This window comes from Podarcis melisellensis, assembly GCF_964234715.1.
Source record: "Podarcis melisellensis genome assembly, chromosome: 3".
In the NCBI taxonomy this organism is placed as follows: domain Eukaryota; kingdom Metazoa; phylum Chordata; class Lepidosauria; order Squamata; family Lacertidae; genus Podarcis; species Podarcis melisellensis.
The window spans coordinates 37,567,263-37,582,686 of record NC_138530.1 but is presented as its reverse complement, the minus strand read 5'-3'; the positions used below and the strand labels follow the sequence as shown (position 1 = coordinate 37,582,686).

General features: G+C 47.7%; 1 protein-coding gene and 1 long non-coding RNA gene across 8 annotated transcripts in view; one reads left to right on the top strand and one right to left on the bottom strand.

The window, feature by feature from the left end:
* Positions 1 to 11,317, bottom strand: part of MDGA1 (MAM domain containing glycosylphosphatidylinositol anchor 1) — a 245,095-nt gene extending 233,778 nt beyond the window's left edge. For 2 of the 5 annotated variants that reach the window (XM_081903830.1, XM_081903831.1), the window contains exon 1: positions 10,403 to 11,317. In XM_081903830.1, coding sequence (XP_081759956.1) covers positions 10,403 to 10,544 — 142 coding nt within the window. In that variant the 5' untranslated portion in view covers positions 10,545 to 11,317. Of the gene's footprint in view, positions 1 to 9,234; positions 9,318 to 10,402 lie in introns of those variants that run through there. The other 3 variants (XM_081903827.1, XM_081903828.1, XM_081903829.1) reach the window with 2 other exon arrangements.
* A 1,110-nt stretch (positions 11,318 to 12,427) lies between these two features.
* On the top strand, positions 12,428 to 15,193 carry LOC309366017. 3 transcript variants are annotated; one of them, XR_014166401.1, is made up of 3 exons: positions 12,428 to 12,876; positions 13,337 to 13,572; positions 14,569 to 15,193. It is a non-coding gene; the product is annotated as an uncharacterized lncRNA (long non-coding RNA). The 3 variants fall into 3 exon arrangements; XR_014166402.1 differs by having other exon boundaries at positions 12,431 to 12,876; positions 14,906 to 15,193; XR_014166403.1 differs by lacking the exon at positions 14,569 to 15,193 and having other exon boundaries at positions 12,429 to 12,876; positions 13,337 to 14,321.
* The last annotated feature ends 231 nt before the right edge of the window (positions 15,194 to 15,424 follow it).

The following is a 15,424-nucleotide window of genomic DNA, read 5'->3' as shown; positions in this document are numbered from 1 at the left end:
TTACATTGGGACAGAGGTGCACTTTACAAAACAGATACATCACTGCAGCTACCTTGAGACAGTGGCTGGGGAGGAGTAGTGGCCTGGATGAGACAAACATTGAGAGAGAATTTTAAACAGGAACATTTGAAACCTGGAGAAGAGACAATTAAGAGGCAGCAGCCGTCGTCTAGTATTTGAAGAGCTGCCACATAGGCGATGGAGCAAAGTTGTTCTCCTTTGCTCCAGTCAGCAGGACCAAGAGGGGTCCAAATAACAAAGAAGGGGTTGGGGGATCTGGAAGAAACCTTAGGAAGGGCTTTCTGGTGGTACTAGCAGTTGGGGAAGGGTTGTAGCTCAATGGCAAAGAATCTGCTTTGCATGCAGAAGGTCCCAGGTTCAATCCCCAGTGTCTCCAGGTATGGTTGCGAGAGAACCCTGCCTCAAATCCACAAGGGCAGCTGGCCAGCAGTGTGAACAATGCTAAGAAAGGACAAACATTCTAACTCAGTGAAAGGCAGCTTCCTATATTCCAGTTCGACACTGACACAGACTGTTTCACAAGATGCTGGGGTTTCCTCTTTAGCTGCTTTTGAACAGAAGTCAGGTCACCTATCAAGGACACAGTAGCAGGGGATTTCCTACACTGTCAGGAGGTTAGACTAGAGGTCCTTTGGGATCCCAATTCTATTAAAGTTCACCATTGCTTTCTGATGTCATCTTTAGAAACTAGGCACTGTGTGTGCAGCGATTGCCATTTGCGCATGTGCAGAAGCAGCGATCACCATTCACACATGCGCAGAAGCGGGCAATCGTCGGCTCATGCCTGCGTACAACAGCACCTCTCCCAGCGACCTGTTTCAATTTCCGGACGGGCCTCCGGAAAAGATTGTGGTTGTGAGTAGAGGTTCCACTGTATTGTTCAGCTAGTCAGGAATTACTGGCAAAAGGTTCGACAAACCACAAGCCATTCAACAAAACAAGTAAACAAGCCACAACTTGCTTCGTCAAAATTTGGTTGGTTTTCCAGCTGCTCTTGCCTTGCATCTTTGTAGCTTGGCAAATGTTTGTGGTGGGCTGGCAGAACAGAATTGTTCAATTTAGACATAACAAACCATGGTTAGTCTGCTGAGCCTGCTTCACGTGTCCAAACAAACCATAGTTTGGCTAAACGGACTACAGAAGACCAGTTTGCACATGTTTAAGGTACATGCAACCAGGCACATGTGCGCCATGTTCAGACCTGGGAGAGGGCGTAATGGAGGCATAACGGGACGGGCTTACATGTGCTCTGCCATCACATGTGATGACCCAGAATACAACCCCAAACAAATCAGGTGTTGCCTGTATTGTGCAAATCAGGCCTATTCTACAGGAAAATTGCACGTGCGGGGGGGGGGGTGTCTTAGCAGCAGCCGATGAGACTCACCTAAATTCCTTCCCAATTTCATCTATGGTGATTTTGTATAGCCCAAGGATAAAAGCAAACTCCATTCTCAGACCATCATTCTAACATCCCATTCTGATGATATGTAGGTAAGGGAGAAATACTTTGTCCAAAAGATCACTGCTAACATGTCACATTAAAACTCATACAAAATCCACAGATTTCTCTAACTTGGTTTTCTAGTTATTGAAGCTCCTGGCTCAAGGCAGACCATCTCAGAAGTTTAAGCTCTAGCCCAAATTTGTTCTTATTCCCATATTATAATTCCAACTACTTCCCTAGGATCTTTTTTTCCCTATTTTATTATTTTTATGCATTTTTGCTTCATCAGTGGTTATTTGAAGGCAACTTATCTCACAAGCAGTAATCTTCTGTCACCATTTATTCAGTTCCCAAATTGGATTCTAGTAATATCACACTGATATGACAACTGAGTTTATTCATCTTCAGCATGTTTAATAATATGCTTCGAGAGGATGCCATCGAGTAGCTTGTGTGGAATGCCACAAAACTAATGAGGTGCTTGAGGCATGAACATGTTCTTTATCAGAGCCTGAGGTTGAACTATGACTTGCAGCTCAGGTTCCAATGAAGAACAGCATAGGCATTTGCCACATTATCAACACTCTCTGAAGTTGCTGTCACTCACCTACCCATGCCCTGTTTCATTTGATGTGCAACAAATGGCTTCCTACGAGCTCCTCTATACAAATAGTTTTTGTTTTGCTTTGTTTGTTTTTCTTTGTTTTCTTAAACCAATGTCTGAACCCACTTCAGTTTCAGATTTGTTTCTCCAGCTAAGGAATTAAAGGCTGGAAGAGAGATCAACCACCTCTGAGTCATATGGGGGCTCTTGCCTTTGTCTCAGGATGTAGTGACCATTCAAACAGCAGTATGGACATTATATTTAGGTATGCAATTAGAACAGGCAACTTAGCACAAGCACACCGTGATCCAAGAGTGAGCTGAAATAGTAAGCAGGAGATCGCAGGTGAGGCACTGAGGAACACCCTACGGTGCAAGCTAGATTTGTTGAGTCAGGTTAACAATCCTGAAGCAACCCCCAAAATGCCACAGCAATCTTCAGTTGTCTAAACAAGTCCTAACTCCATCTGGAGAAGCTATATATAAAGACTACTTGCGGGAAAGAGCATCCTTTCTGAACTGCCCAAGCTGCTAGCTGCAAATGACTTACCAGTTTTTCTTTAGTACTACTTATGTGTCTCTCTCTCTCTCTCTCTCTCTCTCTCTCTCTCTCTCTCTCTCTCTCTCACACACACACACACACACACACACACACACACACACACACAAACTACCCTCACTCACTCTGCCTTTTCAAGTTGTCTGAAATATGCATTTCCTCAAAAACCTGACAAAAACCTGACACGGTGATAATTTTCTAAGCTATGTTGCTCATGTCAAATTATTCAACATCTGTCTTCATGCTCACAAAAATTAGCATAAGATAGTGGTTTCTGATGACACCTCTAGTGAAATATTTTGACCAGTACCAGTAAGTTGCAAACAACCTGTCGGGTGGATAATGTCAGCTTCCAAGTACTGCATACTGTATTAAAAGATGGCTCTGCGGGTTGTTTGGGGTTTTTCAGAGTGAAACCTGACTGACCTAATGCTGGGTTTGGGCTATACAAAGGGCATAGGTGATTAGGCTGTTCAACAACACCACAAACAGGCAGGGGAAGGCATTCATAGCAATACTACACAAGCTAAAATCCATGTTTGATGCTGAGCATGTTTGGTGCATAAAAATGAAAATCTGATTGAAAAGAGGAAAGAAGATCTTGGGGGAGAATTATACATTTATGCAGCACTAAGCATTCCTGCTGTAAGATAAGGATGGCATCCCTAGAACAGGCATAACCAAAATCAAACAGACAAGGAAGGCTGACTGAACGCAGGAATAAGGAAAGTTATATATTACCACAAGGAGCATTATACTTATTTGACTACTTCGTAGACTCCAAAACCTAGCCATGGGATTTCTCTAGGCTAAAAAAATTGATTCTATCGGCTAGGATGAAAATGGAAGCAAGATCTATGAGGGATGCAATAAACGGTTTGCTTGTTGTGATTTTTAAATTGCCCTTCATCACAAGCAATTCTGGGATAGTGTGTGTACAAGTAAAACAATTAAATTTAAAACCACAAATATGCCAGAACTGCAAAACTAACACCACAGTGAGGAATTTAATTCCACTGGCCATGAACTGGTGAGACTGTTCCAAGGCCCTGAAGAAATAGGTGTGTCTTGAGACAACACCTGAAACATAACAGCGAGGAAGACATGCAGACTTCAAGAGAGGGGAGTCCATAATAAATGGGTGCCACAACCAAGTAGGCCCTACCTCACATCACCACGCAGCAAGCTGTGCTTGTCAGTGAGATTGTAAGAAGGACCTTTCCTGCAGATCTTAAAGCCTCGGCTAACAGATATACACTTTCGGAATGCACATTTTGATCTACACCAGTTTCACAGCTGGTGGGACATCTGAACAATGGAAAAGGAGTTTAGATCACCAGATTTGGGACTGCTATTCACTCTGTGCATGTGCACATTATAGGAAACCCACACAGTGTACTTTTTACATTTAGGACTCACTGGGTCTCACTAAAGCAGGGCTCTCAACTCCCAGAAAAAAAAATGGTCTGGCCCTGCCTGCTTTTATGCCTTCAACTTCAGCTTGGCATATCAGTGGCAGAACTAGGGGCTTTGGCACCTTGAGCGGGGGGCATGGCATGTCACCCACGGAGACGTGGCATGTCTGCGCGAGCATCCCGATAGGGGTGGCCGCCTGTGCGAGAGCGCCCCAATAGGGGTGCCACCTGCGGCGATGTCAACCCCCCTCAGGGATGGAACCCGGGGCGGACTGCCCCCTGCCCCCCTTCCTACGCCACTGAGCATACTGGATTTAGCAAATGAACCTTTCCATGGCATAAACAGAAGTGGGGAATCTGTGGCCTTCCAGATGTTGCTCTCACCATCCCTAACTGGGCCATACTGACTCTGGCGGGAGTTCAACTGGAGAGCTACACACGGTCTACAAATAAGTATTGTCATGTACTAATGTACGCACATCAATCTACTATTAAAAGGTACAGGAAATAAGCTAGCGAAAAGACTACGGCAAAAACAAACCTAGCACATGTTCCCCTATGCTACTCACAAGGCAGTAATATACAGGCAGATTATTCCACTAGGCACCCTGCCAGCATCAGAAATATAGAGTTGACCCCATAATCTTAGAAAATGGGAAATCATTCACTCAGCCAGATCCTTTTTTATTTCTTTTTTTGTCGTGAGGGAAGAATTGCTCCTTCCTGTGCATATTCTGTCTACTTTTCCTTGTCTCTGGTGATGGAGATCTCCCCACAACATTTCTGTCCGATTGCACATGAAGGATATTTTCCCTGATGCTCTGCCTATGTACTCCTTTGAAGCTCATTGCTTCCCTTCCATCTTCCACCCTGGAATGTTTCCTTGAAGGTGTTGATTTGTTTTCTGCAAGCAGACAATGATGAGGGGCTGCCAACTCACAGGGCCTTTTCCTCAGCAAGGGAAGAGAAAGTTGGGCTGTCAGCTGCTGCATGTTAACAATAAAACACTCCTATCAAGGCTTCTTAAATCCTGTTTCTAAAGTAAACAAAGCAGGAGCCCAGTTTCCACCCGCCAAAACAAAGCTACCGGTACTCAAAAAAGCCTGCTCTCAAAAGACTGTAGACTTTATAAGATGGGCTTTAAAATAAGTATTGAAAAACAAAAAACAAAACTCCCCCGTCTTTCTCTGTATACATACTTAAAGAGAGAGAAAATATTTGCCACCAACAATTTGTAGAGGAAAAGAGACAAACCCATTTCCTTTTCTCAATGACTATCTCCTTTCCACCCACCTCTAACGTATTTTTCACCCTATTTGAGACATTTGTTGCTAAATGCTTTATTAAGTGTTTCCCTTAGGAACCTATGAGATTGCGTTATAGACACTTTCTAGGCCCAGAAGCTGTGGCTGCATTCACATGAACAAAAGCATACAACCAGGGAATTATTTAGGGTATTTCTTTTTTTATAATTTTCACAATGTAGAGCAGTACAGCCTGACAAGGAGGAATTAGAATTGTCAACCAGTTGTTGTCTTATTTGCACACCCAATACAACCGTGTTTGACCAGGCAAACATAACAATGGCATGAAAATTCAATTGCCATCTGATCTAATTTTTTCACCATGGACTTTACAACAGGTTCCACCAAGTTCTTCCCTGATCCTGTCATTTGTCTGGTTTGCACAAAACTGACTTAGTTTTGTTTGTTTAGCCAGAGTGCGGCATGTTTGAATGTCCAAGCTCAGTTCAGCAGACTAACTAAGGCTTGTTTTCCGGTGACAAGTCATGATGTGAAGCCATGTTGACTTACAAACCATGACTTGTTTTAACTAAGGTATGGTGTTTGGACATAACCCAACTTGCTTAACCATGTCTTTTATGGCCTCCCCACTCAAGAAACCTGCCAAGCAATAGCGGCACAAAGCAAGAGCTGCTGAAAAACTTTGGAGAAACAACATGTGGCTTTTTGGCTTGGGGTTTGCTGAACAGACATGGTTAAAACAAAACCATGGCTTGGCATTGTTTGTGAAGAGTCACTGTCTACCTCAAACAACACTAGGAGATAATGCTCAGTGAAAACAATCTAGAATTCTCATCTGCCCTACTTGTGATGGGAATAAGTTTTATAAGAGTCTTTTCCAACTGGTTCAAGAGTAGAAAGGTCAGACTGCTGCTCTTATCTCATTTCAACTTCTCTTCCAGGACCCATTTATATATTACAACCTCCACCATGGTTGGTCAAGGTATTTTGTTACCCGAGGCACAATAATATATGGCATTCTCCCGCTCCCCTTGCCCCCAAGTACAAAGTATCCAAGGCTGGACAAGTTACTTTGGCACCTCAGAAAGAAAACTCCACACAAGAGCCACACCCAGATATTAAAAAGACAATAAAAATAAATTAAGTGTACAGCCAAAAAAACAGCTTCCTAAGGTGGCTGCCACACATGGATGCCCCTCTAAATCTTGTCATATGCAAGTGGCTATGGTATGGCAAGCCATTCATACAGCGTACTTCACTATGGGGTTCAGAGTGATTTCCTTTATGGCAGCACAAATCTCTCTTTGGAGACACGGCAGCAATCCCCCTCTCCACATGCAGCAATTTTCGGTGGCCTCCACAAAGTATAAAACAGCTCACAATGAGAAATGCGTAGTAGGAGTCAGATCATATGAGAGGATGGTTAAAGGGAGAGGAAACTGGCTTTCTATAGATGTGTGAACGTGGTCAAAGTCGGCACAGGGATTCTGTCGCATCACCAGCAGCTCATGTAAGATTTGACATTTGCCAGCCCTTCTTTAAACAGCTATACAGCTTTTAATGGGAGAGGGGTGTGCGCACATGCAATTTTCTCTGGCCAGCTTAAGCTGAATGGAAGGAATCAGATAACGAGGGAAAGGAAGATTATTGGGACTCAGACACCCTTCAGTCATCGTATCAAACACCAATTTGTGTAACAAGCCTCTTCAGGCAACGAGCAAGCTAGATGTACTTTGGACTCCCAATTATTCCATGCCTCAACTCCAAGTGTCTCCCTGTAACATATATTTTATTTATTCCATCCTTTGCAATAAACCTTGGCAGAGGCCTTTCAGGAAGGCCCACGTGGCCTATTATTTAAAGGGTACGTCAAATGGATATTTTATCTGGTTTAATCGGATTTAAACTTACTACATTCAGATTGATAGAATGTATTTATAGCCTTCATACCAGCGCATGTGACCCCCCTCCTCACCGTCTGCCTTCCTTGCCTCTCTAACGTTCAAGTTGTGTATGTGTGTGTGTGTGTGTGTGTGTGTGTGTGTGTGTGTGTGTAAGTGTACTGAAATACAACATTTGAATTCCCAACCCTTCCACATTTAGTGCCACAAGAGGCAAACATTCAGAACATGAAATACTCCAACTATATATAGCTTGAGGCTCCAGCTCAAGACCAGCATTTAGGGCAAAGGGAAGGAGGATTGTGGGGTGGGCAGGGGGTTGCAGAGTCTCTAATCCTGCTTTAAGTTTCTTTGCAAGTGTAACAGCTTTGATACAGCAGCGCCAAAGCGCCATTAATAGCTGGTGCTTCACCTTCTAAACAAGCAGCTGTGATCGGAGAAAGCTCCTGGAAAGGAAAGGCTTGTGAAAAGACAAAATACTGAAAGTTTGCAGTGTGCCGATAGAATAGCCTGAGCCATACACACAGAAAATTCTGTTCTATATTAAAACCAGCATTCACTCAATAGATAGTTGAAAGAGGGAGAGAGAAAGCTGATAGATTTTTGTTCGTGTTTGTACAACCAGGGTTTGGGGGAGCCAGAGAAACCCTGCAGAATAAATGAAAGTCTTGTGTACAGTGCAAGCTTTAGAGAATGCCTCCATTACAGCGAAGCTTGTTTCCCCCCACCCTGCATTCTCTTTCTCCCTAAAAAATACCATCAGGATGTTGATTTAAACATGGAGAGGGTTGAAAGAAAGAAGGAATCAACTAGAAAAGAAAGAAGCCTGAGTCTGAGGAGTGAAACCCAGGGTCTAATATTAAAAAGAAGCCAGAGGTGTAGGAAGATTGACAATCTTAAAGGGCCTGAAGAGGCCTTTGAAAGCAAGCCCACCAGTAGTTCTGCTTGGACTGCAGCAGCCAGGCTAATTAAAAATAAAAAGTTTGCCTGGGAGCATATAAAACACCCATGGGGATGTAAAAACCTGCGCACACAATGGTTCTCTCGCCACAAAGACATTATACACCCCGTCTCACCGCTCTCGGGTGCTTCTCCTAATTTCCCTCTGGACCTTAAATCCCCCCATTCTCCCTTCCCCTTGACAGACACAGAGATACAGGGGCTGAGGAGGAAGCTGGAGCAAAACAGCATCTATTTAAAGCAGTTATTTCACAAAACAGAACTAGACTCCAACTAACAACCTCAGCCCTAAGGGAGGAGAATAAATTCCCTTTTTTTAAAAAAAGAAAAAAAAGAAAAGCATAATTAAAGTGACCTACAAAGACTTTTAGCTGCAGTGGGGAATAGGCTGCACCGAACTCAGCCTTGATGGTATTTACACATAGGTAAGTTCCAGCTAAATGCTGGTTCAGCTGTTATTGTTTTAACTCTCCCTCTCCCCTGTGGGGATATGAGAGACACGCTTCTTCTGGAGGTTGACTTTATTACGATGAATTGTAAGGCAAATCAGGGCTTTGATAAGTCTGGCAAGTTCTTCTTTTAAAAAAAAACACACACACAAAAACCTCTATAAGCAACATATATATTAAAATAGGAGTTTCTGAGATGCAGATCTCCACACAAAAGCCGGGGCAGAGTGAGCGCACCTGCACACGCGAGCGTTGGCGGAAGCGCCGCATCTCTTGCGCCGGATAAGTCCTTCACTGGCCGGCCCTGGATGAGGCCGACAGGCAACGACTCCTGCGCTTGTTTGGGACCACGGCGGTGCGCGCCGGCTGCCCGGCCAAGTGCACGTGTGAGCGCGCGCGAGTGCATCCATTTGCAAACGGGGGGCGTCAGCTATCCTCCCTCAGCTGAAGTGGGATCGTGGAAAAGGGGTAGGGGCTGGGAACGCTTCTTCCACAACATAGATAAGATCGAAGCCGCCCCCTGAACGACCCCCCGCCCCACTTTTTTTTTTTTTTTAGCCCACGGAGCCAGTAAAGGAGTGGCTGGCGGATGCAAGGGGCGCGCTTTCTCTTACCCCCACGGCCCTCGCCGCCTTGCGCAGCGAGCATCCATCTCCACACCTCCACGCCGGCTCCCCAAACGTCCCTCGCAACTCCCGAGGGGCTCTCCCAACAGCAACAGCGGCCGTGCATGCGCGTTGCCGCTTTGCAGAGCCTGCTCGCATCCCGCTTCATTTCAAAATCGCGGGAGCTCCATGGCGACTGGGTCGGGCTGCCTTCCCTTCTGGCGATCCGGCCTCCACGAAAGAGCTGGGGGGGGGGGGGAATCGGGCCCCTGAATTTACTTCCCCGGCCGCCCCCAGACAAGAAAGGGAGCGGGGTGCGTGGGTGGGATTCCCCTTCTCCGGGCGCCGTGGGTGCAGGCAGAGCGCGCGCGAGAACTCGCTGGGGGTTGTCTAGAAGCATAAACCGGATTGCAACCATATTAGACTTTGGCAATGTGGTTCTAATAACCGTTTAGGAAAGCCCGTCTGGCGGCCGATCTCCTACAGCAGTAGCAGCGGCACTTCAGGCCCGCGCTTGGCTTGCAACCCCGCTTCTGTGCGGGCACAGCGTCAACAAGTAACCGAAGCGGGAGGGAGGGCGCAACAGCTCGCACCGGCGGCGGCGGCAGCGGGTGCTTCGCCCGAGGGGAATGGGCGACTCAAAGCGGGAGGAGGAGGGCAATATTGAGCAGCCCAACGAAATGGAAAGCTGCTTCGTCTCCCCAGAGGAGGAGGAGGACATAGTTTTGTACACATCACGCACGCACACCGAAAAGTGCATCTCTCTCTTTACCAACAACAAGTTGAAGGGAGCTGAGCCATGTGGGCACGGGTATCCTTGTGCCATCCCAACCCACCGCCTCCTCTGTTTTGCCCAGGACGAAGTTCGGAAAGGGTTAATCGGCGGCGTCTCTCGCCTCGTAAATCTGAAAAAGGGAGCGGGGGAGAGAGAGAGGCGGCGGCGACAGCAACAGCACACAGGCAAGGAATTACGAAGTCGCGAACCGGGCTGGTGGGGGAACCTATTGCTACATCCATCCTCTCGCTCCTTCCTGCGCTCTGTGGGCACCATTTACTTTCTCTTGCTGCTGCAGGTGCTTTTGGGGAGGGGGGAAAACTTTGATCTCAGCCTAGCTAAGCCTGCACTCCCCCAAAGCAGAAAATCGTGCAACACACAGACCGACCCCGCGTCACTTACCGTAGACCCCTTGTCCCCTGGTGTACACCGGGACCAGAGAGAGGAATAAAACCCAAATAGTCTCCATCTTCAAGGCAGAAGCTTCATAGCCTGCGAAGAAGAACAGCCCAAGCACCACCTCCAAAAAAAGCCCAGACAGCATCAGGCGGTGGATTCGAGAGAGGCAGGCGAGAAGGCTTTTCCTGAACCGGCTCTGCTATTTTGCGCTTTTGTAGATATATAGATGTACTGTATATTAAAAATGCCCACCACTTCCTGGGGCTCGAAGCAGGAAGAGATGGATCCAGCGAAAGGAAGGGAGCCTTGGCTGGGCACAGGGCGCCTCAGCCCGGCTTAGCCAAGTCAACTCCAGCCAGTGCTTCTCGGGAAGCTCGCGATCTCCTCCACGCACGCACACACACACAACAGAGCGAGGGAGCGAGTCAATTTGAACGAAGAGAAATATCCGCCCTCCCCAAACGGGGAGCAGTAATTGCAAATGTAAAAGGTGCGAGGAAGGGAGGAGAGGAAAAGCCAGCGAGGGATCTGGTTTCTCCCCCCCTCTCCTCCCCCTTCTCCTCGCTCCCCGTCTTGCCTTTCGCCGGATCCCGGAGTCCTCCCAGAAGAAAACAAACAGAACTTCACGCCCAGACGTGCAACGGCGACGAAATAACAAGGCGATTCAAAACCAGAAGGCACAAGACGAAGCGATCCAGTGGCGACGCAAAATCCACAGAGAACTTCCGCGGGTTTCCCCCCTTTTCTGGCTGCGCTCCGATTCCTTTCAAGCAGAGGGAGTCGTATTTGTTGGGGGGGAGGCGGAGGGAGAGAGACGTCAAGTGCTTTCTGAACTCCCCAGCTTCCCAAACTCAATCGCCTGCCAACTGGGGCCAACTTGAGAGATGCAACCACGACGGAGAGCGAGGGAGACACACGGACTCCTCGCCCTCCCTCCTACTAATGAGCCTCTGGCTGCAACCCCAGGAGCGAACAAGGGGCGCGAGGAGGGAGGGGAGGCGGGTGCGCGCGTGTGTGAGAGATGGGGAGGGAGGTGCGGAGAAGGAAACCGAGAGGCAGCTGCTGGGGCAATAGGTAATCCTCCTCTTCTTGCCTCCAGCTGCTTTCTCTCCCTTTCCCCCCGATTTTGGAATTAATTAAATGCAGGGATGACTTTTGCTGCGTGTGGTGGTTTTGTGTGTGCTGTTTCCCCCCCTCCAAAGAAGCATCTCCCGTTCCCAGCTCCTTCAAAGCTGCCGAGCTCCGTTCTCTCCAGGCTGAAGTTGCTCAGTTGCAGTGCATCGCATGCCGGCCTGATAGTGGAGGAGGAGGAACGGGGGCCAGACACAACACTCGCTCCGCTTGCCGCGCTTCCCTCCCCTCCTTCGACCTCTCTGCCTCCTTACTCTCGTTTTTGTCCGAATCAGCGGGTCAGATTTATCCAAAGTTTTAGCGCGTTGGACTGACGTTTTGGCAGCTGGGAAGTTCCCTCCCTCTTCCCTCTCCTTTTGCAATTTATAAAATCTCTTTTTTCCTAATGTGTTGTTTTCTCTTTGTTCTCTACAGATGGGAGGCAGAAACGTTCCATCTCGAATGTAACTTCTGAAAGAGGGGAGGGGAGTGAATAGGGCAAGAGGACTGAGAAACTTGCAGAAAGCAGCTTTTCACTGCAAAGGACGGTCTGTAATAGGGGCGTGGCAAGCCTTGGCTCCTCCCCCTTCCTAGAAGAACGTGTGTATATATAGCAAGCGCACAACTACAATACTGCACCCCCAGTTCTGTTCCGCTTATAGAAGGTTTTGCGCGGTGTAACTCAATACCTGCTTCGCCGTGATCTGCTCTAGAAGGCAGGTCAGCCTTCCAGAAACTTACGGGTCGCTCGGCCGGGAGAACTCGCTCTCTTCTCGTACTAGCAGTCACCTTTCCCCCAGATCGCCAAGATGACTCGGGAGGAAAGTCCGATCTCCTGAGCCTTTTGCTCAGCTCGAGCGCGAAGCGGGCGCCCTCTTCTAATCGCAGTCCCTACCCTGCAATCCTCCAGGATCTGCCTGTTAACCCGGCTGCCTCCCTCCGTCTACCCTCCCCACCCCTCCACTTTCGCTCGTTCTCCCATCTTCGCGAGTCCCTTCTAGTTTTGAAAAAGAAAGGGAGCCAATTAAATCAACTCTACTCCAGCGGAGTCCTGCCTCCTACCCAATTCTCCCGGCCTCCCCCAGGGCCAATTAGAGAAAACAAAGCAAGGCTGACAGAAAACGGATCTATCTGGTTATATCCCCCCCCCCGCTTTTTCATTCCTTTCCCCTTCTGCAAGGAAATGCCAGGAATCGGCCGAGGTTTCAGCCGTCCACGCTAAAACGCACAACGCGGTCGGGTGCACCGCTTCGGCGTCCGGCCTCGTTCTCTGGAAGAGCGTCGCGGGCGGAGAGCCAGGCCGGAGGAACAGACCGCGGCGGCGGCGACTGTGGGTGTCTGGGCTCCCCAGCCACCGCGATCTATAGGTTTGTCTTGCAGGGGGTGTCGCGAGAGGCACGCGGATCCCGCCGGGGAGGAAGGATCCGCACGGTGCGCTCTGCACATTCCCCTTGCGCGCGCTTGCTTGCTTGCACCTGTTGTGTGGCTGTTCATTGCGCGCTGTGAGAGCGCGGAGGCCCGCCGCGCTTGCAAGCCCATCAGCGATGCAAGGGGCGTCTGTAACCCGCTTGCGCTGCTGCTGCTGCTGTACTGGTGCACGTTCGTCCACTCCGCTTTGTACGTGTCTGTATGTCTGCACGTTACGCAGCTCTAGCGCTCCTGCGAGGCTTTTGCGCCCGGGGAGACGCCTGGCCCGTGATTCCTGCATGCATGCGTGCACCCTCGGCTTGCGTGCTGGAGAATCCCAAGCAGCGGTGCCGGTGTGTCTGCTTCTTCTTTTTTATTTCCCCACCCCCACTCCACTTTGCTGCAAATCTTTCTCCACAGGCGAAGATCCGAGGCGACCATTTCGCCGTTCGAGGCCGTCGGGGGAGGACTTCTCTCAGTAGGCAATTCTGGAAGTGGAGCAAGTCCTTCCAAAAGGCTCTGTAGCCAGAGTCACCCGCCTTCCTCGCAGGTGGGCGTCTGGGCAGGATTATGCAAGATGTCGTGTCCCGGGTGAACAGAGCAGAGCAAAACTCCTGGAACGCCGTCTGGCTGGTCCCTTCCTTCAGACTCTCTAGGTTTGGTTTCCATTTTTCAGGATTTTATTTTGCAACTTTCCTGCTTCCAGCCATTCCCCCTTCTCCTGTTCATTAGGTCAAAATGATTCTCCTCCCCACGATTCTATTTTAATCTTTTTATAAATGAACGTTTTATATTCCACATCCGAGATGAGGGAAGTGTTAAATCAAAATTTCCTCAAGGAACAAACCCTTAATTTTCAAATTACACCAAGATCCCATTTTAAATGATCCCATTTTAGAATGATGGGGTGAAGATGTGCAGACAATGTAAGCCAGGCTGTTAAAATATTAATCAAGAAGTGCCTACTTGCTTTATAGAAACTGATGATGCAGAAATAGTTCCGTTAAGTTTTACTCTCTACCCAGCCCAAATACATTTCCTGAAATAATTGAACTCCCATCAGCCAGTCCCTGTCTTAAAATAGCGCTGTAAAGCATTATTTTCTCCCATCACAATAAACGGATTTGAGCTACCTGCAAGTAATGGGGAATATATATTTCAGCATGAGACCTTGTGATGGTGAGGAAATGGGGCTGTTATTGCAAACGTTTATTCTTTCTACTGAACTCCTAGCAGCGAGGAAATAGATATTTTTGATCATTGTGCAACTGAGTATCTGGAGGTGTGTTATAGATACACTGATCATTTACCACTTTTTCTGTAACAAGCAGCATCAGTCCACCTGGGTTTGTTGTTCTTGTTTTTTGCACAAATAAATAAGTCGCAAGACATCTGGGGTTGAGAAGGAGGGAGCGTGTGCTTCTTGATTCCCCCGCCCCCATATGTTTGTCTCTGTTTCATTTTTACCTATCTAATGCGATCTCATCTGTAGTGAGATCTGTTGGTGGGGATCCAAATAAGGGGCCCCTGTAGACTTGTCATTGATGTAATAGTAATAGTGCATTCATGCTGGATTTATATTGAACCATCCACACATCATCCCACTTTATTGTTCTGCAGTGCTAATGTTAACACTTAATTGTCGTCTGTAGCAGCACTCTTACTCTATAGAGCAGAACAAAAAACAACCAGGAAATTCATGGTATGGAAGGCTACAGGATTTTAGCAGATTTCTGCACCTCTTGCAGACAAAGCTGCATGACCGCCCAAAAACATTTGCTGTCAAAAATAGCACTGAAAGTCATGGCCCGGTGTAACTGCCCTGGTAACCTCTTGAGCACAACTCAGGATGAACGTGCAACGAAAAGGATGTCTGGAGGTCCCGAAGCAGCATTCAGCCCAGCCTCTTGTTTGTCTTCAGTTTCACCTTTGCCAAGAATCCCAACTTCCACAGCTGAATTCCTAATAATCTTTTCTCATTCCATGAAGAAGTGCAGCTGCCAGGACATGTGAACACAAGCAAGTTGGTTGGAACCAACAGTAGCTGAACACTGGGGTTTTCCAAAGTGGCAAGCCCTGCGGATCACATGCAGCAGTTACTGGGCACCATTGAAAGGGATCAAATTTCCAGGTGCCCAGTGCCATTTTGGATTTTCTGCCTCAGTCACCAAAAGCTTTTGAGGAGGCCTTGCAGGGTAGTGCATCTCTACACTCTAAGCACTTGAATGTCAGCAAAACATTGGCTTTCAGTGAGTCCCAACAGATTTATTTCACCAAAGAATACAGTGGTACCTCGGGTTAAGTACTTAATTCGTTCCGGAGGTCCATTCTTAACCTGAAACTGTTCTTAACCTGAAGCACTACTTTAGGTAATGGGGCCTCCTGCTGCTGCACCGCCAGAGCATGATTTCTAGTCTTATCTTGAAGCAAAGTTCTTAACCTGAAGCACTATTTCTGGGTTAGCGGAGTCTGTAACCTGAAGCGTATGTAACCCGAGGTACCACTGTA